This window comes from Triticum aestivum, chromosome 5D (genome assembly GCF_018294505.1).
Source record: "Triticum aestivum cultivar Chinese Spring chromosome 5D, IWGSC CS RefSeq v2.1, whole genome shotgun sequence".
NCBI lineage: Eukaryota > Viridiplantae > Streptophyta > Magnoliopsida > Poales > Poaceae > Triticum > Triticum aestivum.
Window position 1 is genome coordinate 527,835,383 of NC_057808.1, and position 24,855 is coordinate 527,860,237.

Consider the following 24,855-nt stretch of genomic DNA (forward strand, 5'->3'; position numbering starts at 1 on the left):
ATGTAGTTTTCTGTAGGGATTTATTGGTGGTATGGAATTGCAACGACAAAGGGCACAAGGGTCTCGGGGAAATGTCGGAGAGTATCTTCAAAATTTTCTGGTGCAGCAGGCGATCATCTGGACCGAAGGGGCTCTCCGGGAGAAAGTAGTTACAAGAACCTAGAGTCAGAGTTAGTAAAATCATTTCACCCGAATAGAAGAGAGGTCAGAGTCCCAGAGTATAGGCCGAGGAATAAAAGATCCGAATACCACCAATGGTGACGTGGGCCCACAGGCCACACAGCCATGTTAGTAAAGGTTTTGCAATGACTAGACTCAACTTCGGCCAAGGAGTTTTGAAGGGGGATTCCTACAGGCAGTCGGCTATGATACCAACTTGTGACGCCCCCGATTCAATCATACACTAATCATACACGCAAACGTGTACGATCAAGATCAGGGACTCATGGGAAGATATCACAACACAACTCTAAAAATAAAATAAGTCATACAAGCATCATAGTACAAGCCAGGGGCCACGAGGGCTCGAATACAAGTGCTCGATCATAGATGATTCAGCGGAAGCAACAATATTTGAGTACAGACAAAAGTTAAACAAGTTTGCCTTAAGAAGGCTAGCACAAACTGGGATACAGATCGAAAGAGGCGCAGGCCTCCTGCCTGGGATCCTCCTAAACTACTCCTGGTCGTCGTCATCGGCCTGCACATAGTAGTAGGCACCTCCGGTGTAGTAGGAGTCATCATCAATGGTGGCGTCTGGCTCCTGGGCTCCAGCATCTGGTTGCGATAACCAGGAAGAAGGGAAAGGGGGGAAAGGGGGAGCAAAGCAACCGCGACTACTCATCCAAAGTACTCGCAAGCAAGGATCTACACTACATATGCATGGGTATTTGTGTAAAGGGAAATATCGGCAGACTGTACTGCAGAATGCCAGAATAAGAGGGGGATAGCTAATCCTATCCAAGACTACGCTTCTGGCAGAATCCATCTTGCAGCATGTAGAAGAGAGTAGATGGCAAGTTCACCAAGTAGCATCGCATAGCATAATCCTACCCGGTGATCCTCCCCTCGTCACCCTGTGTGAGAGCGATCACCGGGTTATATCTGGCACTTGGAAGGGTGTGTTTTATTAAGTATCCGGTTCTAGTTGTCATAAGGTCAAGGTACAACTCCAAGTCGTCCTGTTACCGAGGATCGCGGCTATTCGAATAGATAAACTTCCCTGCAAGAGTGCACCACATAACCCAACACGCTCGATTCCATTTGGCCGGACACACTTTCCTGGGTCATGCCCAGCCTCGGAAGATCAACACGTCGCAGCCCCACCTAGGCACAACAGAGAGGTCAGCACGCTGGTCTAAATCCTATGGCGCAGGGGTCTGGGCCCATCGCCCATTGCACACCTGCATGTTGCGTGGGCGGCCGGAAGCAGACCTAGCCTAGCAGGCGTTCCAGTCCAATCCGGGGCGCACCGCTCAGTCACTGACGTCAAGAAGGCTTCAGCTGATACCACGACGTCGAGTGCCCATAACTATTCCCGCGTAGCTGGTTAGTGCGTATAGGCCAGTGGCCAGACTCAGATCAAATACCAAGATCTCATTAAGCGTGTTAATCGATGTAACCGCGGACGCCGACCAGGGCCAGGCCCACCTCTCTCCTAGGCGGTCTCAACCTGCCCTGTCGCTCCGCCACAAAGTAACAGTCAGGGGACGTCGGGAACCCAGGCCCACCTCTACCGGGATGGAGCCACTTGCCCCTTCAGGCCCCATCTCCGAACAGTATCATAAGTATTGTAACAGTATAAAGTATATATCATATGCCCGTGATCACCTCCCGAAGTGATCACGGCCCAGTAGTATAGCATGGCAGACGGACAAGAGTGTAGGGCCACTGATGGAACACTGGCATCCTATACTAAGCATTTAGGATTGCAGGTAAGGGTAACAACTGTAGCAACAATGACAGGCTATGCAGCAGAATAGGATTAACCGAAAGCAGTAACATGCTACACTACTCTAATGCAAGCAGTAGAGAGAAGGAATAGGCGATATCTGGTGATCAAAGGGGGGGCTTGCCTGGTTGCTCTGGCAAGAAGGGTTCATCGTCGATGTAGTTGATCACAGGGGTACCGGCATCGGACTCAGGGTCTACCGAAAAGAAGTAATGAAGGGGGAACACAATAAATAACAGAGCAATCAAAGCATCACAAAACATAACATGACAAACGCGGTGCTAGATGTGCCCTAATGCGATAGTAGGTGATATCGGCAAAGGGGGGAAACATCCGGGAAAGTATCCCCGGTGTTTCGCGTTTTCGGACAGATGAACCGGAGGGGGAAAGTTGTGTGTTCACTATGTTATGGATGTGTGGCAGACGAACAGGCTACGTATCCGGATTCGTCTCGTTGTTCTAAGCAACTTTCATGTACAAAGTATTTTCATCTAACTTGCGGTTTATTTTCTATGATTTTTTAAAGTTTAACAAATATTCTGAAATTTTTGTATTTAGTAAAAATCTGAATTGACCAAGTCAAACTTGACTAGTCAAAGGGGCAGGTGTGGCCCACATGTAAGTGACAAGGGATAATTTAATTAGTCTAAACCAATTCAAACTAGTGGGGCCACATGTCTGTTGGGGAACGTAATAATTTCAAAAATTTCCTACGCACATGCAAGATCATGGTGATGCATAGCAACGAGAGGGGAGAGTGTTGTCCACGTACCCTCGTAGACCGAAAGCGGAACCGTTAGCACAACGCGGTTGATGTAGTCGTACGTCTTCACGATCCGACCGATCAAGTACCGAACGCATGGCACCTCCGAGTTCAGCACACGTTCAGCCCGATGACGTCCCTCGAACTCCGATCCAGCCGAGTGTTGAGGGAGAGTTTCGTCAGCACGACGGCGTGGTGACGATGATGATGTTCTACCGACGCAGGGCTTCGCCTAAGCACCGCTACAGTATTATCGAGGTAGACTATGGTGGAGGGGGGCACCGCACACGGCTAAAAGATCAAACGATCAATTGTTGTGTCTATGGGGTGCCCCCCTGCCCCCGTATATAAAGGAGCAAGGGGGGAGGCGGCCGGCCAAGGAGGAGGGCGCGCCAAGGGGGAGTCCTACTCCCACCGGGAGTAGGACTCCTCCTTTCCTTGTTGGAGTAGGAGAGAAGGAAAGAGGGGGAGAGGGAGAAGGAAAAGGGGGCTGCACCCCTTGTCCAATTCGGACCAGAGGGGGGGTGCGCGCCTCCTTCCTTTTGGCCTCTCTCCTCTATTCCCGTATGGCCCAATAAGGCCCAATACTTCTCCCCGGCGAATTCCCGTAACTCTCCGGTACTCCGATAAATACCCGAATCACTCGGAACCTTTCCGAAGTCCGAATATAGTCGTCCAATATATCGATCTTTACATCTCGGCCATTTCGAGACTCCTCGTCATGTCCCCGATCTCATCCGGGACTCTGAACTACCTTCGGTACATCAAAACACATAAACTCATAATATAACCGTCATCGAACTTTAAGCGTGCGGACCCTACGGGTTCGAGAACTATGTAGACATGACCGAGACACGTCTCCGGTCAATAACCAATAGCGGAACCTGGATGCTCATATTGGCTCCCACATATTCTACGAAGATCTTTATCGGTCAGACCGCATAACAACATACGTTGTTCCCTTTGTCATCGGTATGTTACTTGCCCGAGATTCGATCGTCGGTATCTCAATACCTAGTTCAATCTCGTTACCGGCAAGTCTCTTTACTCGTTCCGTAATACATCATCCCGCAACAAACTCATTAGTTGCAATGCTTGCAAGGCTTAAGTGATGTGCATTACCGAGAGGGCCCAGAGATACCTCTCCGACAATCGGAGTGACAAATCCTAATCTCGAAATACGCCAACCCAACAAGTACCTTCGGAGACACCTGTAGAGTACCTTTATAATCACCCAGTTACGTTGTGACGTTTGGTAGCACACAAAGTGTTCCTCCGGTAAACGGGAGTTGCATAATCTCATAGTCATAGGAACATGTATAAGTCATGAAGAAAGCAATAGCAACATACTAAACGATCGAGTGCTAAGCTAACGGAATGGGTCAAGTCAATCACATCATTCTCCTAATGATGTGATCCCGTTAATCAAATGACAACTCATGTCTATGGCTAGGAAACATAACCATCTTTGATCAACGAGCTAGTCAAGTAGAGGCATACTAGTGACACTATGTTTGTCTATGTATTCACACATGTATTATGTTTCCGGTTAATACAATTCTAGCATGAATAATAAACATTTATCATGATATAAGGAAATAAATAATAACTTTATTATTGCCTCTAGGGCATATTTCCTTCAGTCTCCCACTTGCACTAGAGTCAATAATCTAGATCACATCGCCATGTGATTTAACATCAATAGTTCACATCACCATGTGATTAACACCCATAGTTCACATCGTCATGTGACCAACACCCAAAGGGTTTACTAGAGTCAATAATCTAGTTCACATCGCTATGTGATTAACACCCAAAGAGTACTAAGGTGTGATCATGTTTTGCTTGTGAGATAATTTTAGTCAACGGGTCTGTCACATTCAGATCCGTAAGTATTTTGCAAATTTCTATGTCTACAATGCTCTGCACGGAGCTACTCTAGCTAATTGCTCCCACTTTCAATATGTATCTAGACCGAGACTTAGAGTCATCTAGATTAGTGTCAAAACTTGCATCGACGTAACCCTTTACGACGAACCTTTTGTCACTTCCATAATCGAGAAACATATCCTTATTCCACTAAGGATAATTTTGACCGCTGTCCAGTGATCTACTCCTAGATCACTATTGTACTCCCTTGCCAAAATCAGTGTAGGGTATACAATAGATCTGGTACACAGCATGGCATACTTTATAGAACCTATGGCCAAGGCATAGGGAATGACTTTCATTCTCTTTCTATCTTCTGCCGTGGTCGGGCTTTGAGTCTTACTCAATTTCACACCTTGTAACACAGGCAAGAACTCTTTCTTTGACTGTTCCATTTTGAACTACTTCAAAATCTTGTCAAGGTATGTACTCATTGAAAAACTTATCAAGCATCTTGATCTATCTGTATAGATCTTGATGCTCAATATGTAAGCAGCTTCACCGAGGTCTTTCTTTAAAAAAACTCCTTTCAAACACTCCTTTATGCTTTGCAGAATAATTCTACATTATTTCCGATCAACAATATGTCATTCACATATACTTATCAGAAATGCTGTAGTGCTCCCACTCACTTTCTTGTAAATACAGGCTTCACCGCAAGTCTGTATAAAACTATATCCTTTGATCAACTTATCAAAGCGTATATTCAACCTCCGAGATGCTTGCACCAATCCATAGATGGATCGCTGGAGCTTGCATATTTTGTTAGCACCTTTAGGATTGACAAAACCTTCTGGTTGCATCATATACAACTCTTCTTCAATAAATCCATTAAGGAATACAGTTTTGTTTATCCATTTGCCAGATTTCATAAAATGCGGCAATTGCTAACATGATTCGGACAGACTTAAGCATAGATACGAGTGAGAAACTCTCATCGTAGTCAACACCTTGAACTTGTCGAAAACCTTTTTGCGACAATTCTAGCTTTGTAGATAGTAACACTACTATCAGCGTCCGTCTTCCTCTTGAAGATCCATTTATTTTCTATGGCTTGCCGATCATCGGGCAAGTCAATCAAAGTCCACACTTTGTTCTCATACATGGATCCCATCTCAGATTTCATTGCCTCAAGCCATTTTGCGGAATCTAGGCTCACCATCGCTTCCTCATAGTTCGTAAGTTCGTCATGGTCAAGTAACATGACCTCCAGAACAGGATTACCGTACCACTCTGGTGCGGATCTCACTTTGGTTGACCTACGAGGTTCGGTAGTAACTTGATCCGAAGCTTCATGATCATCATCATTAACTTCCTCACTAATTGGTGTAAGCATCACTGGAACTGATTTCAGTGATGAACTACTTTCCAATTCGGGAGATGGTACAGTTACCCCATCAAGTTCTACTTTCCTCCCACTCACTTCTTTTGAGAGAAACTCCTTCTCTAGAAAGGATCCATTCTTAGCAACGAATACCTTGCCTTCGGATCTGTGATAGAAGGTGTACCCAATTGTCTCCTTTGGGTATCCTATGAAGACACATTTCTCCGATTTGGGTTTGAGCTTATCAGGATGAAACTTTTTCTTATAAGCATCGCAACCCCAAACTTTAAGAAACGACAACTTTGGTTTCTTGCCAAACCACAGTTCATACGGTGTCGTCTCAAACGGATTTAGATGGTGCCCTTTTTTACGTGAATGCAGCTGTCTCTAATGCATAACCCCAAAACTATAGTGGTAAATCGGTAAGAAACATCATAGATTGCACTATATCCAATAAAGTACGGTTATGACGTTCGGACACACCATTATGCTGTGGTGTTCCAGGTGGCACGAATTTGTGAAACTATTCCACATTGTTTTAATTGAAGACCAAACTCGTAACTCAAATATTTGTCTCCGCGATCAGATCGTAGAAACCTTATTTTCTTGTCACGATGATTTTCCACTTCACTCTGAAATTCTTTGAACTTTTCAAATGCTTCAGACTTATGTTTCATCAAGTAGATATACCCATATCTGCTCAAATCATCTGTGAAGGTCAGAAAATAACGATACCCGCCGCGAGCCTCAACACTCATCGGATCGCATACATCAGTATGTATTATTTCCAATAAGTCAGTTGCTCGCTCCATTGTTCCGGAGAACGGAGTCTTAGTCATCTTGCCCATAAGGCATGGTTCGCAAGCATCAAGTGATTCATAATCAAGTGATTCCAAAAGCCCATCAGCATGGAGTTTCTTCATGCGCTTTACACCAATATGACCTAAACGGCAGTGCCACAAATAAGTTGCACTATCATTATTAACTTTGCATCTTTTGGCTTCAATATTATGAATATGTGTATCACTACGATCGAGATCCAACGAACCATTTTCATTGGGTGTGTAACCATATAAGGTTTTATTCATGTAAACAGAACAACAATTATTCTCTAACTTAAATGAATAACCGTATTGCAATAAACATGATCAAATCATATTCATGCTCAACGCAAACACCAAATAACACTTATTTAGGTTCAACACTAATCCCGAAAGTATAGGGAGTGTGCGATGATGATCATATCAATCTTGGAACCACTTCCAATACACATCGTCACTTCATCCTTAACTAGTTTCTGTTCATTATGCAACTCCCGTTTCGAGTTACTACTCTTTAGCAACTGAACCAGTATCAAATACCGAGGGGTTGCTACGAACACTAGTAAAATACACATCAATAATCTGTATATCAAATATACCTTTGTTCACTTTGCCATCCTTCTTATCCACCAAATACTTGGGGCAGTTCCGCTTCCAGTGACCAGTCCCTTTGCAGTAGAAGCACTTAGTCTCAGGCTTAGGTCCAGACTTGGGCTTCTTCACTTGAGCAGCAACTTGCTTGCCGTTCTTCTTGAAGTTCCCCTTCTATCCCTTTGCCCTTTTCTTGAAACTAGTGGTCTTGTTAACCATCAACACTTGATGCTCTTTCTTGATTTCTACCTTCGTCGATTTCAGCATCGCGAAGAGCTCGGGAATTACTTTCGTCATCCCTTGCATACTATAGTTCATCACGAAGTTCTACTAACTTGGTGATGGTGACTAGAGAATTCTGTCAATTACTATTTTATCTGGAAGATTAACTCCCACTTGATTCAAGCGATTGTAGTACCCAGACAATCTGAGCACATGCTCACTGCTTGAGCTATTCTCCTCCATCTTTTAGCTATAGAACTTGTTGGAGACTTCATATCTCTCAACTCGGGTATTTGCTAGAAATATTAACTTCAACTCCTGGAACATCTCATATGGTCCATGACGTTCAAAACGTCTTTGAAGTCCCGATTCTAAGCCGTTAAGCATGGTGCACTAAACTATCAAGTAGTCATCATATTGAGCTAGCCAAACGTTCATAACGTCTGCATCTGCTCCTGCAATAGGTCTGTCACCTAGCGGTGCATCAAGGACATAATTCTTCTATGCAGCAATGAGGATAATCCTCAGATCACGGATCCAATCCGCATCTTTGCTACTAACATCTTTCAACATAATTTTTCTCTAGGAACATATCAAAATAAACATAGGGAAGCAACAACGCGAGCTATTGATCTACAACATAATTTGCAAAATACTATCAGGACTAAGTTCATGATAAATTTAAGTTCAATTAATCATATTACTTAAGAACTCCCACTTAGATAGACATCCCTCTAATCCTCTAAGTGATCACGTGATCCATATCAACTAAACCATGTCCGATCATCACGTGAGATGGAGTAGTTTCAACGGTGAACATCACTATGTTGATCATATCCACTATATGATTCACGCTCGACCTTTCGGTCTCCGTGTTCCGAGGCCATATCTGTTATATGCTAGGCTCGTCAAGCTTAACCTGAGTATTCCGCGTGTGCAACTGTTTTGCACCCGTTGTATTTGAACGTAGAGCCTATCACACCCGATCATCACGTGGTGTCTCAGCACGAAGAACTTTCGCAACGGTGCATACTCAGGGAGAACACTTATACTTTGATAATTTAGTGAGGGATCATCTTATAATGCTACCGTCAATCAAAGCAAGATAAGATGCATAAAAGATAAACATCACATGCAATCAATATAAGTGATATGATATGGCCATCATCATCTTGTGCTTGTGATCTCCATCTCCGAAGCACCGTCATGATCACCATCGTCACCGGCGCGACACCTTGATCTCCATCGTAGCATCGTTGTCGTCTCGCCAATCTTATGCTTCTACGACTATCGCTACCGCTTAGTGATAAAGTAAAGCATTACAGGGCGATTGCATTGCATACAATAAAGCGACAACCATATGGCTCCTGCCAGTTGCCGATAACTCGGTTACAAAACATGATCATCTCATACAATAAAATTTAGCATCATGTCGTGACCATATCACATCACAACATGCCCTGCAAAAACAAGTTAGACGTCCTCTACTTTGTTGTTGCAAGTTTTACGTGGCTGCTACTGGGCTTAGCAAGAACCGTTCTTACCTACGCATCAAAACCACAACGATAGTTTGTCAAGTTGGTGTTGTTTTAACTTCGCAAGGACCAGGCGTAGCCACACTCGGTTCAACTAAAGTTGGAGAAACTGACACCCGCCAGCCACCTCTGTGCAAAGCACGTCGGAAAAACCAGTCTCGCGTAAGCGTACGCGTAATGTCGGTCCGGGCCGCTTCATCCAACAATACCGCCGAACTAAAGTATGACATGCTGGTAAGCAGTATGACTTATATCGCCCACAACTCACTTGTGTTCTGCTCATGTATATAACATCAACGCATAAAACCTGGATCTGATACCACTGTTGGGGAACGTAATAATTTCAAAATTTTCCTACGCACACGCAAGATCATGGTGATGCATAGCAACGAGAGGGGAGAGTGTTGTCCACGTACCCTCGTAGACCGAAAGCGGAACCGTTAGCACAACGCGGTTGATGTAGTCGTACGTCTTCACGATCTGACCGATCAAGTACCGAACGCACGGCACCTCCGAGTTCAGCACACGTTCAGCCCGATGACGTCCCTCGAACTCCGATCCAGCCGAGTGTTGAGGGAGAGTTTCGTCAGCACGACGGCGTGGTGACGATGATGATGTTCTACCGACGCAGGGCTTCGCCTAAGCACCGCTACAGTATTATCGAGGTGGACTATGGTGGAGGGGGCACCGCACACGGCTAAAAGATCAAACGATCAATTGTTGTGTCTATGGGGTGCCCCCCTGCCCCCGTATATAAAGGAGCAAGGGGGAGGCGGCCGGCCAAGGAGGAGGGCGCGCCAAGGGGGGAGTCCTACTCCCACCGGGAGTAGGACTCCTCCTTTCCTTGTTGGAGTAGGAGAGAAGGAAAGAGGGGGAGAGGGAGAAGGAAAAGGGGGCTGCACCCCTTGTCCAATTCGGACCAGAGGGGGGTGCGCGCCTCCTTCCTTTTGGCCTCTCTCCTCTATTCCCGTATGGCCCAATAAGGCCCAATACTTCTCCCCGGCGAATTCCCGTAACTCTCCGGTACTCCGATAAATACCCGAATCACTCGGAACCTTTCCGAAGTCCGAATATAGTCGTCCAATATATCGATCTTTACGTCTCGGCCATTTCGAGACTCCTCGTCATGTCCCCGATCTCATCCGGGACTCCGAACTACCTTCGGTACATCAAAACACATAAACTCATAATATAACCGTCATCGAACTTTAAGCGTGCGGACCCTACGGGTTCGAGAACTATGTAGACATGACCGAGACACGTCTCCGGTCAATAACCAATAGCGGAACCTGGATGCTCATATTGGCTCCCACATATTCTACGAAGATCTTTATCGGTCAGACCGCATAACAACATACGTTGTTCCCTTTGTCATCAGTATGTTACTTGCCCGAGATTCGATCGTCGGTATCTCAATACCTAGTTCAATCTCGTTACCGACAAGTCTCTTTACTCGTTCCGTAATACATCATCCCGCAACAAACTCATTAGTTGCATTGCTTAAGTGATGTGCATTACCGAGAGGGCCCAGAGATACCTCTCCGACAATCGGAGTGACAAATCCTAATCTCGAAATACGCCAACCCAACAAGTACCTTCGGAGACACCTGTAGAGTACCTTTATAATCACCCAGTTACGTTGTGAAGTTTGGTAGCACACAAAGTGTTCCTCCGGTAAATGGGAGTTGCATAATCTCATAGCCATAGGAACATGTATAAGTCATGAAGAAAGCAATAGCAACATACTAAACGATCGAGTGCTAAGCTAACGGAATGGGTCAAGTCAATCACATCATTCTCCTAATGATGTGATCCTGTTAATCAAATGACAACTCATGTCTATGGCTAGGAAACATAACCATCTTTGATCAACGAGCTAGTCAAGTAGAGGCATACTAGTGACACTATGTTTGTCTATGTATTCACACATGTATTATGTTTCTGGTTAATACAATTCTAGCATGAATAATAAACATTTATCATGATATAAGGAAATAAATAATAACTTTATTATTGCCTCTAGGGCATATTTCCTTCAATGTCATCTACACATTAGGCTATTTATACCACTAATCTAATCCTAAACTAATCTATCTCTAATTAATTAAGCCGGCCAGAGGCACAACCGGCTGTGCACATTGAGCATGCGCGCAGAACCATGGCCAATCTGCCGCAATGGCCAATGATAGCAGCAGGCAGCACTAAGCGGCAGCAGCAGAGGAACAACTAGCGGCAAAGCACAGTAGCGGGCAGCAGGCTCGGCAAGGAGCAGCAACAGGCAACGGCAGGGGCGAGACGCGGCCATGGGCGCGGTGGAGCCCGACGAGGAGGCACGCGGAGCGTGGCCAAGCGAGACAGGGGAGCGGCAGCGGGCGAGCGGCAATAGGCACGGCGCGAGCACGGGCGTGTGTGGGCGGACGAGCGCGTGCGTGGTCACACGCGACGGGCGACGGCAGGAGGAGCAACATGAGCAGGGCTAGGAGTGGATGTGCGCGGATGCGGAACTCCGGCCCGCACGGCTCCTAAGTGATAAAAGAAAGAAGAACTCGTCTTCTCTCTTTTATGAGGCCTCGGGCGGGCACGGGTCTACGGCGACAGATCGACAGCGGGGCGAGGGGGTTAGGAAGGAGCAGCTCACTGTGATGCAGATGGTGAGGTCGGGGAGAGTCGGGGTTGACCGGAACGGCGGTAATCAACGACGGACGACGACGACGTACGCGACAAAGACTGGCTCGATGGCGAGCACACGGGCCACCTCGGCTCCGTTCCGTGTTCGGGACGGATGAAGACGTCCGTGGCGGGCCTCCTGGACGTCCTCCCACGCGAAGGCGGCGATGGTGGTCGTGGTAATGACGATGACGAGCGCGGTCACCGTGAGAGTTTCCAAGCTCGAATTCGAGCGAAAGAAGAAGGGGGCGACGGGGGAAAGATGGGGGAATGGACGAGGGCGACCTAGGGTTCGCGTTGGCGTAGTTATAAGCGAAGGGGATCGACGTGGCGGCCATCTACGGCCACGGCAACTGTGGATGTGCGACACGCACATCTCCTGCCTCCTCCTCTGTAGAGGAAGGAGAATGCCATTCGTGGGTTGGGCCTCGTTACTGTAGTAGCAGGCCGCAAGTAAACAGTGTGCACTTAGCCTTTTCTCCATTTTTTTTGTTCCTTCTATTTTCAATATTATATTTCCATTTTCTTGTTTTGCACTTATTTTCTATATTAAATCAAATTATTTAAAACCAATATTTATCAAATAAATACTAGGTAGTGAGTTGAGTTAGCACAACAAGTTTCAATTTATTTTGAATAGTTTACAAATTTGTTTGTTTTTAATTGGTTAATTTAAATGCTCTTGGTCCTGTTTTGAATATATAAGGGGCATTCCAATACTTTGTAAAATGTTGATTTCTACAAGATAATTAGCTACTGAATATTTGCAACCCAACAAACATTTTACTTTTAATGTTTGAAAACTTTTGTTGTTTAACTTTATTTTAAATTTGAATTCGAATGGGACTTGAATCATCGCAAGATTAACAATAGTAATCGAGGTGACGTGGCATCATTAGCAGAGGTTTACTGTAGCTTAAATATCCGGGCGTCACATTAGTGCTGCCTTGTTGAATCTTGTTATGAAAGATCAATTCTCGGGCCTTCCTAGTGAAGATGCCGCTACACATCTAAACAACTTTGTTGATTTATGCGATATGCAAAAGAGAGATGTGGATAATGATATTGTTAAATTGAAACTATTTCTGTTTTCGCTTAGAGATCGTGCTAAAACTTGGTTTTTGTTTTTGCCTAAAAATAGTATTGATTCATGGAATAAGTGCAAAGATGCTTTTATCTCTAAGTATTTTCCTCCCGCTAAAATCATCTCTCTTAGAAACGATATTATGAATTTTAAGCAACTTGATCATGAACATGTTGCACAAGCTTGGGAGAGGATGAAATTAATGATACGTAATTTCCCTACACATGGTTTGAATTTATGGATGATCATACATAATTTTTATGCTGGATTGAATTTTGCTTCTAGAAATCCTTTAGATTCGGCCGCGGGAGGCACTTTTATGGAAATCACTTTAGGAGAAGCTACTAAACTCCTAGATAATATTATGGTTAATTATTCTTAATGGCACACCGAAAGATCTAATAGTAAAAAGGTTCATGCAATAGAAGAGATCAATGTTTTGAGTGGAAAGATGGATGAACTTATGAAATTGTTTGCTAATAAGAGTGTTGCTTCTGATCCTAATGATATGCCTTTGTCTATTTGATTGAGAATAATAATGAATCTATGGATGTGAATTTTGTTGGTAGGAACAATTTTGGTAACAACACGTATAGAGGGAACTTTAATCCTAGGCCTTTTCCTCGTAATTCCTCTAATAATTATGGTAATTCCTACAACAACTCTTATGGAAATTTTAATAAGATGCCCTCTGATTTTGAGATTAGTGTTGAAGAATTTATGATTTCTCAAAAGAATTTCAATGCTTTGCTTGAAGAAAAATTGCCGAAGATTGATGAATTGGCTAGGAACGTGGATAGAGTTTCTCTTGATGTTGATTCTTTGAAACTTAGATCTATTCCACCTAAGCATGATACCAATGAGTCTCTCAAAGCTATGAGAATTTCCATTGATGAATGCAAAGAAAGAACCGCTAGGATGCGTGCTAAGAAAGATTGCTTTATAAAAGCGTGTTCTTCTAGTTTTCATGATAATAAGGATGAAGATCTAAAAGTGATTGATGTGTCTCCTATTAAATCTTTGTTTTGCAATATGAATCTTGATAATGATGGACTGGAGATGAGTCAACTTTAGTTAAAAGGCGTCCCAATATTTCGGAGTTTTTAGATCTTGATGCAAAAATTGGTAAAGGTGGGATTGAAGAGGTCAAAACTTTACATAGCAATGAACCCACTATTTTTGATTTCAAGGAATTTAATTATGATAATTGTTCTTTAATATATTGTATTTCCTTGTTGCAATCCGTGCTAAATTCTCCTCATGCTTATAGTCAAAATAAAGCTTTTACCAAATATATCGTTGATGCTTTAATAGAATCCTATGAAGAAAAGCTTGAATTAGAAGTTTATATCCCTAGAAAACTTTATGATGAGTGGGAACCTACTATTAAAATTAAGATTAAAGATCATGAATGCTATGCTTTATGTGATTTGGGTGCTAGTGTTTCCACGATTCCAAAAACTTTGTGTGATGTGTTAGGTTTCCGTGAATTTGATGATTGCTCCTTAAACTTGCACCTTGCGGATTCCACAATTAAGAACCTATGGGAAGGATTAATGATGTTTTTATTGTTGCAAATAGGAATTATGTGCCCGTAGATTTTATTGTTCTTGATATAGATTGCAATCCTACATGTCCTATTATTCTTGGTAGACCTTTCCTTAGAACGATTGGTGCAATTATCGATATGAAGGAAGGGAATATTAGATTCCAATTTCCGTTAAGGAAAGGCATGGAACACTTTCCTAGGAAGAAAATTAAACCTTATGAATCTATTATGAGACCCACTTATGGATTGCATACCAAAGATGATGATACTTAGATCTATCCTTGCTTTTATGCCTAGCTAGGGCGTTAAACGATAGCGCTTGTTGGGAGGCAACCCAATTTTATTTTTGTTTCTTGCTTTTTGTTCCTGTTTAGTAATAAATATTTCATCTAGCCTCTGGTTATATGTGGTTTTGTGTTCTAATTAGTGTTTGTGCCAAGTAAAACCTTTAGGATAACCTACGGTGATAGTTAATTTGATCTTGCTGAAAAACAGAAACTTTTGCACGCACGAGATTAGTTTTCATAATTCACAGAAACGTGATTTTCAATTTATTCTTTTTTCAGAAGTTTAATAAACAAATTATCTAGGACTTCCTAATTTATCAGAATTTTTTAGGTTCCAGAAGTTTGCGTTTGATACAGATTACTACAGACTGTTATGTTTTTGACAGATTCTATTTTTCGTGTGTTGTTTGCTTATTTTGATGAATCTATGGCTAGTATCGGAGGTTATGAACCATAGAGAAGTTGGAATACAATAGGTTTAACACCAATATAAATAAAGAATGAGTTCATTACAGTACCTAAAAGTGGTGGTTTGTTTTTATTTCGCTAACGGAGCTCATGAGATTTTCTGTTGAGTTTTGTGTTGTGAAGTTTTCAAGTTTTGGGGTAAAGATTTGATGGATTATGGAATAAGGAGTGGCAAGAGCCTAAGCTTGGGGATGCCCAAGGCACCCCAAGGTAAAATTCAAGGACAACAAAAAGCCTAAGCTTGGGGATGCCCCGGAAGGCATCCCCTCTTTCGTCTTCGTCCATCGGTAACTTTACTTGATGCTATATTTTTATTCACCACATGATATGGGTTTTGCTTGGAGAGTCTTGTATGATTTTAGTCTTTTCTTTTTACTTTACCACAATCATCCTTGTTGTACACACCTTTTGAGAGAGACACACATGAATCGGAATTTATTAGAATACTTTATGTGCTTCACTTATATCTTTTGAGCTAGATAATTTTGCTCTAGTGCTTCGCTTATATCTTTTTAGACCACGGTGGTGGTTTTATTTTATAGAAATTATTGATCTCTCATGCTTCACTTATATTATTTTGAGAGTCTTTTATAACAGCATGGTAATTTGCTTTGGTTAAAATTCTAGTCCTAAAGTGATAAGCATCCAAGATAGGTATAATAAAAACTATCATATAAAGTGCATTGAATACTATGAGAAGTTTGATACTTGATGACTGTTTTGAGATATGAGGATGATGATATTAGAGTCATGCTAGTTGAGTAGTTATGAATTTGAGAAATACTTGTGTTGAAGTTTGTGATTCCCGTAGCATGCACGTATGGTGAACCGTTATGTGATGAAGTTGGAGCATGATTTATTTATAGATTGTCTTCCTTATGTGTGGAGGTCGGGATCGCGCGATGGTTAACTCCTACCAACCCTTCCCCTAGGAGCATGCGTGTAGTACTTTGTTTTTGATGACTTATATATTTTTGCAATAAGTATGTGAGTTCTTTATGACTAATGTTAAGTCCATGGATTATACGCACTCTCACCCTTCCACCATTGCTAGCCTCTCTTGTGCCGCACAACTTTCGCCGGTACCATAAGTCCACCATATACCTTCCTCAAAACAGCCACCATACCTACCTATTATGGCATTTTCATAGCCATTCCGAGATATATTGCCATGCAACTTTTCCACCGTTCCGTTTATTATGACACGCTCCATCATTGTCATATTGCTTTGCATGATCATGTAGTTGACATCGTATTTGTGGCAAAGCCACCATTCATAATTATTTCATACATGTCACTCTTGATTCATTGCATACCCCGGTACATCGCCGGAGGCATACACATAGAGTCATATTTTGTTCTAAGTATCGAGTTGTAGTTCTTGAGTTGTAAGTAAATAAAAGTGTGATGATCATCATTATTAGAGCATTGTCCCAAGTGAGGAAATGATGATGGAGACTATGATTCCCCCACAAGTCAGGATGAGACTCCGGACGAAAAATATAAAAAAAGGCCATAAAAAAAGAGAAAGGCCCAAACAAAAAAATGAGAGAAAAAGAGAGAAGGGACAATGTTACTATCCTTTTACCACACTTGTGCTTCAAAGTAGCACCATGATCTTCATGATAGAGAGTCTCATATTTTGTCACTTTCATATACTAGTGGGAATTTTTCATTATAGAACTTGGCTTGTATATTCCAATGACGGGCTTCCTCAAATTTCCCTAGGTCTTCGTGAGCGAGCAAGTTGGATGCACACCCACTTAGTTTCTTTTGTTGAGCTTTCATACACTTATAGCTCTAGTGCATCCGTTGCATGGCAATCCCTACTCACTAACATTAATATCTATTGATGGGCATCTCCAAAGCCCGTTGATACGCCTAGTTGATGTGAGACTATCTTCTCCTTTTTTGTCTTCTCCACAACCACCATTCTATTCCACATATAGTGCTATGTCCATGGCTCACGCTCATGTATTGCGTGAAAGTTGAAAAAGTTTGAGAATACTAAAGTATGAAACAATTGCTTGGCTGAAACCGGGGTTGTGCATGATTTAAATATTTTGTGTGATGAAGATAGAGCATAGCCAGACTATATGATTTTGTAGGGATGACTTTCTTTGGCCATGTTATTTTGAGAAGACATGATTGCTTTGTTAGTATGCTTGAAGTATTATTATTTTTATGTCAATATTAAACTTTTATCTTGAAACTTTCAGACCTGAATATTCATGCCACAATAAATAAAATTACATTGAGAAATATGCTAGGTAGCATTCCACATCAAAAATTATGTTTTTATCATTTACCTACTCGAGGACGAGCAGGAATTAAGCTTGGGGATGCTTGATACGTCTCCAACGTATCTATAATTTTTGATTGTTCCATGCTATTATATTATCTGTTTTGGATGTTTAATGGGCTTTATTATACACTTTTATATTATTTTTGGGACTAACCTACTAATCGGAGGCCCAGCCCAAATTGTTGTTGTTTTTTTCCTATTTTCGTGTTTCACATAAAAGGAATATCAAACGGAATCCAAACGGAATGAAACCTTCGGGGGAGTTATTTTTGGAACAAACGCAATCCAGGGGACTTGGAGTGGACGTCAAGAAAGAAGCGAGGAGGCCACGAGGCAGGGAGGCGCGCCTGCCCCCCCCCCTGGGCGCGCCCCCCACCCTCGTGGGCCCCTCGCAGCTCCACCGACCTACTTCTTCCTCCTATATATACTCTTATACCCCGAAAACATCCACAAGCACCACGAAACCCTATTTCCACCGCCGCAACCTTTTGTACCCATGCGATCCCATCTTGGAGCCTTTTCCGGCGCTCCGCCGGAGGGGGAATCGATCATGGAGGGCTTCTACATCAACACCATAGCCTCTCCGATGATGTGTGAGTAGTTTACCTCAGACCTTCGGGTCCATAGTTATTAGCTAGATGGCTTCTTCTCTCTCTTTGATTCTCAATACAAAGTTCTCCTCGATCTTCTTGGAGATCTATTCGATGTAATTCTTTCTGCAGTGTGTTTGTCGAGATCCGATGAATTGTGGGTTTATGATCAAGATTATCTATGAACAATATTTGAATCTCCTCTGAATTCTTTTATGTATGATTTGTTATCTTTGCAAGTCTCTTCGAATTATCAGTTTGGTTTGGCCTACTAGATTGATCTTTCTTGCAATGGGAGAAGTGCTTAGCTTTGGGTTCAATCTTGCGGTGTTCGATCCCAGTGACAGAAAGGGAACTGATTCGTATTGTATTGTTGCCATCGAGGATAAAAAGATGGGGTTTATATCATATTGCTTGAGTTTATCCCTCTACATCATGTCATCTTGCCTAATGTGTTACTCTGTTCTTATGAACTTAATACTCTAGATGCATGCTGGATAGCGGTCGATGTGTGGAGTAATAGTAGTAGATGCAGAATTGTTTCGGTCTACTTGTCGCGGACGTGATGCTTATATACATGATCATGCCTAGATATTCTCATAACTATGCACTTTTCTATCAATTGCTCGACAGTAATTTGTTCACCCACCGTAATACTTATGCTATCTTGAGAGAAGCCACTAGTGAAACCTATGGCCCCGGGTCTATCTTTCATCATATAAGTTTTCGATCTATTTTATTTTGCAATCTTTACTTTTCAATCTATACAACAAAAATACCAAAAATATTTATCTTATTATCTCTATCAGATCTCACTTTTGCAAGTGGCCGTGAAGGGATTGACAACCCCTTTATCGCGTTGGTTGCAAGGTTCTTATTTGTTTGTGTAGGTACGAGGGACTTGCGTGTAGCCTCCTACTGGATTGATACCTTGGTTCTCAAAAACTGAGGGAAATACTTACGCTACTTTGTTGCATCACCCTTTCCTCTTCAAGGGAAAACCAACGCAGTGCTCAAGAGGTAGCAGAGGCCGAATTGGATTAGGGAAGGGGCGGCTCCCCCCTTTCCTTCTCCTACTCCCTCTCCTTTCCCCATTTCCCCCTCCGGAAGAAGCAAAAAAGGGGGGCCAAATCCTACTAGGACTGGAGTCCTAGTAGGACTCCCCTCTCCCTGGCGCGCCCCTTGTGGCCGGCCTCCTTCTCCCCTCCTTTATATACGGGGGCAGGGGGCACCCCATAGCACATCAATTGTTCTCTTAGCCGTGTGCGGTGCCCCCTCCACAGTTTACTCCTCCGGTCATAGCGTCGTAGTGCTTAGGTGAAGCCCTGCGCGGATCACATCACCATCACCATCACCATGTTGTCGTGTTGATGGAACTCTCCCTCGACCCTCTGCTGGATCAAGAGTTCGAGGGACGTCCTCAAGCTGAACGTGTGCTGAACTCGGAGGTGCCGTATTTTCGGTACTAGATCGGTTGGATCGTGAAGACGTTTGACTACACCAACCGCGTTAACCTAACGCTTCTGCTTTCGGTCTACGAGGGTACGTGGACACACTCTCCCCCTCTCGTTGTTATGCATCTCCTAGATAGATCTTCCGTGAGCGTAGGAAATATTTTTAAATTGCATGCTATGTTCCCCAACATTCAGCACCTGAGCACACAGAGTATCAGGTCTAGTAATTAATCTCCAGGCTTGTCGGGCGAGCAGGGCCTGATTAAATAACCGGTAGTCCCTAAACCCTGCACCACCTCTATCTTTAGGTTGCATAAGATGATTCCACCCCCTCCAGTGCACCTTTATTTTCCCCTTCGAGGATCCCCAATAAAAATTCCTCACCATCCTCGTGGGATCGTCACAAACAGAAAGGGAGTTTGAAAACTCCCATAATATAAGTTGGTAGCGCTTGTGCCACCGACTTAATTAGCACCTCTCTGCCAGGCTGGGCCAAGAATCCATCATCCCACTGAATTAGCCGCTTAGTGAGATGTGTCTGGAGATTCTGGAATTTCCCTCTCGACACTCGCCCTTCCGGAGTAGGAAGCCCCAAATACTTCTCCTCGAAGACCAAACTGGTTACACTTAAGGCATCATGAACTTGTTCCTGTACTGCCGCTGGACAAGAGCCTCCAAAAAACAAAGAGCGTTTATTGTAGTTTAGAACTTGCCCTGTAGCTGACCCATATAAATCTAGAGATGCCCGCACATTTTCTGCCTGTGCTCTTAAGGCCTCAAAAATAGCATGGTATCATCTGCAAACAATAAATGGGAAATATCAGGTGCTCTCCTACAAACTCTAACAGGTGTTATCTCACCAGATGCCACTTTATTCTTTAATATAGCTGACAAACCATCCGCCACCAAAAGAAACAAAAAGTGTGAGAGTGGGTCACCCTGCCGACGCCCTTGCGACGGTGCAAATGAATCCAAGAGAGTTCCATTTAATTTAACAGTGTATGTCATCGATGTGACACAAGACATTATCCAGTCAACCCATCGCTGAGAGAACCCCAACTTTTGCATCACCTTCTCCAAGAAAACCCAATCCACCCTATCATAAGCTTTTGATAAATCAAGCTTATATGCATAGAAGCTTTTTGTAGGTCTTTTTCTTGCTTAATGTAGTGGATACACTCAAAGGCCACCAGTGTGTTATCCGTCATCAACCTGCCAGGTATGAACGCACTCTGCTCTGCTGATATAAGACCATCTAACAATGGTCTCGATCGGTTCACCAAGCACTTTCTGATGACCTTATACACCACATTACAGAGACTAATGGGCCTGTAATCAGAGATCTTAGTTGTGTTTAAAATCTTAGGAATAAGGACAACAGAGGTTGAATTAACCCCGTCGGGCATGACACGCGTGCTGAAGAAATCCTATATATCTCCTTGTCTATACATATATAAATTCTATTTGTTTTTCTTTAGAAAATTAGTTTCTGAATTCACATACCGCGCGCTGTCTGTATATATGTACACTGCTAAAGCATATGATAATAATGCAAGACCCATTGCGTGATGTTTTTTTTTTGATAAATTACATAGTTTTGCATTTGCACAGTATATACCAACAAAGCTAGCTTAGACTGGATTTAATTAGTATTGTGTTGAAGCTGCAGCGTGAAGCTTTCTTAACTACTCTTGCTTCTATGCCTGCAAAGAGAGCACATTTTTTAGTCACCTGCCAGAGAGCTACTTAAGAATCATGTGCACTTTTATCATATTTTTATTTACTTTCTACCACTTATTCTCCGAGTACAAACTTAGTAAATGCAGAACATTGATATCAATGGTCGTATGTGTATGCAACTCTCTTTATCTTGTTATACGTACTACAAGGATTTTTCACTTTGTTTTATTTGGCTTGGGCAATTTATTTCCTGGTGCTTATGATTTGTGATAGATTATTGAGATGGAGGCGAGCTTTGCTAGAGATACAGATTGATTTTAATAGTTTTCATGTGAGATTTTTATAAGTTCCGTGCCATGTTTCATTGCTTGGCTACACAATTACCTACCTAGATCATCTTATGTGCATATATTGGTTGTGCCATCATAATCATTTGTTTATCCAAAAAAGTCCAAAAGTATCAATTTGCATTCTCCGTGAAGAATTTTTCACTTCGCTATTTTCTGTGTCTATACATATATAAATGACACCACTGTTTTTTTTGGAGAATATGTTATTGTGCAGAAAGTCTGTGCTCTTATGCATAGTTGGTTTTTCTAGAGGATGCAGTATTGTGGATTATGCTTCTTTTACTTACATGTTGTTAAAATAGATACATGTCTAACTGTTTGCCCATAACAAAGCAGGCCTAGCGACAGAGTCGAACCTGTGGCTGTGTGAGCATCGACGCCGGTGGACATGGAAGCTTTAGATAGAAGATTTCGAGCATTAGCACGTGTCTAGCCCATGTTCGACCTGGCCAATTTTGATTCATAGGAACAAGTGTTTTCTTCCATTGCAACGCACGGGCATTTATGCTAGTAACCTTTCATGGGAAGATAGTGGCCCAGTTCTTTTGCCAGAATCTAGGGATTCTCTCAGAATCCGACCCCTACTCAACTTCTCCCAGAATCTTTGAGCCCCATTTGTTTTACAATCCTATCTAATTAGACCCTAACTAGATATGATTGTAAAACAAATGGGGCTCAAAGATTCTGGAAAAAGCTGGGTAGGGGTCGAATTCTGGGAGAATCACCAGATTCTGGCAAAAGAATTGGACCAGCGTGTCATTTCCCCATTAGGGTTGGAGTACTTGATGTATGCGTTGTATTATTGACATGGTCATAACAAGCAGCCATAAATATTGTTTTTGATTTCCTTGGGATGAAGTCACTTTTATGTGACAACCATATGTTTACTAATACATAGTGGGGTTTTGAAAACTGGTGGTTACTTTTATTTATTGATAACAAATTATTGTGATTCCAGGAGCTTTTGGATTACAAGTCCTTATTTTGTTTGGATTCATGAACCATAGGAGTGGACTTTCATTCGATGCCACCAGCTACTGTGATGCACCATGTGAACACGTCCCCTTTGTCACATCTATCCATCCTTTTGTGCTCGATATCTACCATGTATGAACATTGCATCCTTTAATTACCTTGTATATGAACACATCTTTCAAATGTGTTGTGCTATCGTTCTGTTGGCTATGAAGATGTGTTGTACTACATGAATGTTTGTTCTTTTCTTTATTCGATTATATCCTCATAAAGCCTGGCGTTCTACTAACTTTGACCATTACTTACTTTGCCACATCGTTGGGGTCGGCACCCTCGCGCCAAGGCATGATTCCGATCTGGTTGTACATGGTACGGGCCAGCGAGCATGAGAAGAGACTGACGTGTGGGGCCCACTCCACTTGGGTCGAACCAGAGCACCCACGGAAATCTTGTGCCCGGCTCCTCATTCCCGCACCAAACCGGCCGTCGCGCGTTCCCCTTTACCTCGCCGCCGGCGCCACCGCGCCGTCGCGCCGCCATGCTCTGCCTCCGCCTCCGTTGCCGTGCCCTCTCCCAGCTCCTCTCGTCCCCCTCCTCCTCTCCTATCTCCCAGCTCCGCCGCCTCCTCTCTGCCGCCGCGCCTGTCGTCTCCCCAAACCCTAGCTTCGCCGTCGAGGATTACCTCGTCTCCACCTGCGGCCTCACCCGAGCGCAGGCCCTCAAGGCGTCCGCGAAGCTCTCCCACCTCAAGTCCCCCTCCAAGCCTGACGCCGTCCTCGCCTTCCTCGCCGGCCTCGGCCTCCCCGGCGCCGACGTGGCCGCCCTCGTCGCCAGGGATCCCAAGTTCCTCTGCGCCGGCGTGGAGGCAATACTGGCCCCCAACGTCGTCGGGCTCACCGGCCTCGGTCTCTCGCGTTCTGACATCGCGCGCCTCGTCTCGGTTGCCGGCAATCACTTCCGCTGTAGATCCATGGTCACCAATCTGCAGTACTGCTTGTGCCTCCTCGGGTCCTACGAGAATCTCCTCTCTGCTATCAAGCGCAAATCCTACATTCTCTCGTCCAACGTCGAGAGGGTTATCAAGCCCAACGTCGCGGTCCTGCGAGAGTTTGGGCTTGGTCCTTGTGATATTGCCAAGCTGTGCCATGCTCAGCCATGGCTCCTCACCTGCAACCCAGAGCGTGTGCGGGCGATGGCAGTGTGCGTCGAAGGTCTGGGTGTACCCCGTAGATCTGGGATGTTCAGGCATGCGCTGAATGCTGTTACATTTATCAGCGAAGAGAAGATCGCCGCCAAATTGGAGCACTTGAAGAAAACGTTCAGGTGGTCGGATGCTGAGCTGCGCATTGCTATTTCTAAGGCTCCAATGGTGCTGAATAGGGCTAACGAGTTTCTGCAGAGAAAGTCAGAGTTCCTGATCTCTGATTTGGGGTTGGAGCCGGCATACATTGCTCATCGCCCGGTAATGCTTTTGTACAGCCTGGAGGGCCGGTTAAGGCCCCGGTGCTACGCTGTGAAGTTTCTTAAGGCAAATGGATTGCTAGGTCCTGATCGAGACTTGTATTCCGCAGTCGCATTGAGTGAGAAGTTATTCATAGAGAAGTACATATGCCCTCACAAGGAAGCTGCACCCTGCTTAGCTGAAGACTATGCTGATGCTTGCAAAGGGCTAGTGCCAACTAATTTCAGAATTACATGAAGCAAGGACGTGCTATGGAAATTGGTAACTGTGTATGACTATGACAGAGTTTTTACCATTCCTAGTAAGCTGGTAATTCACATTAGTGTTTTTTTTTCTAAATAGAGATTGATTTTTTTGCTGTAGTACGCATTCCACATGCTGGTTTGCTTGTTGCTAATGCCTAATGAATTGATAGTTTAATTCTTGAACCCCGTGGTGTTGATGTAATGATGTTCGTCGTTAAATAGATGTGAAAGCATTGCCTACAATCTCTGGAATGGAGAGTCCATGAATATATTTGTGTTTCCGACTTCCATTTAGGATAATGAAAATTGAATATGTGAGTAGACCAATTTTCTTGTGAAACCAGAACCCAGAGGCCTTTTGATTTTTTTTCCCATTATCCTTCTAAGGTTGAATATCTTTGTTCCTGAATCCTGTACCTGATTTTACTTCCGCTGAGAACATTTTCAAATTTGATAAGGTAATCTATTTGGGACTATAGCATGGTCAACAATGAATTAGTCTCATCATTTACATCTGTCATAGTTTGTCAGAACTAGAGGGCCAGTTCAGGCCCTGATACTATGCTGTAAAGTTTCTCAAGGAAATGGATTGCTCAAGTGCGA

At 43.4% G+C, this 24,855-nt stretch overlaps 1 protein-coding gene across 1 annotated transcript; it reads left to right on the forward strand.

Moving 5' to 3' along the window:
- Nucleotides 1-22,950: 22,950 nt before the first annotated feature.
- On the forward strand, nt 22,951-24,495 carry LOC123123476 (transcription termination factor MTERF4, chloroplastic). The gene has a single exon (XM_044543992.1). It carries the CDS (start codon nt 23,084-23,086, stop codon nt 24,242-24,244), a length of 1,161 nt encoding a protein of 386 aa, XP_044399927.1. The 5' UTR covers nt 22,951-23,083; the 3' UTR covers nt 24,245-24,495.
- The last annotated feature ends 360 nt before the right edge of the window (nt 24,496-24,855 follow it).

What these genes read in the sequence shown, in the direction of transcription:
- LOC123123476 (XM_044543992.1), top strand. Translation starts at nt 23,084, where the DNA reads ATGCTCTGCCTCCGCCTCCGTTGCCGTGCCCTCTCCCAGCTCCTCTCG.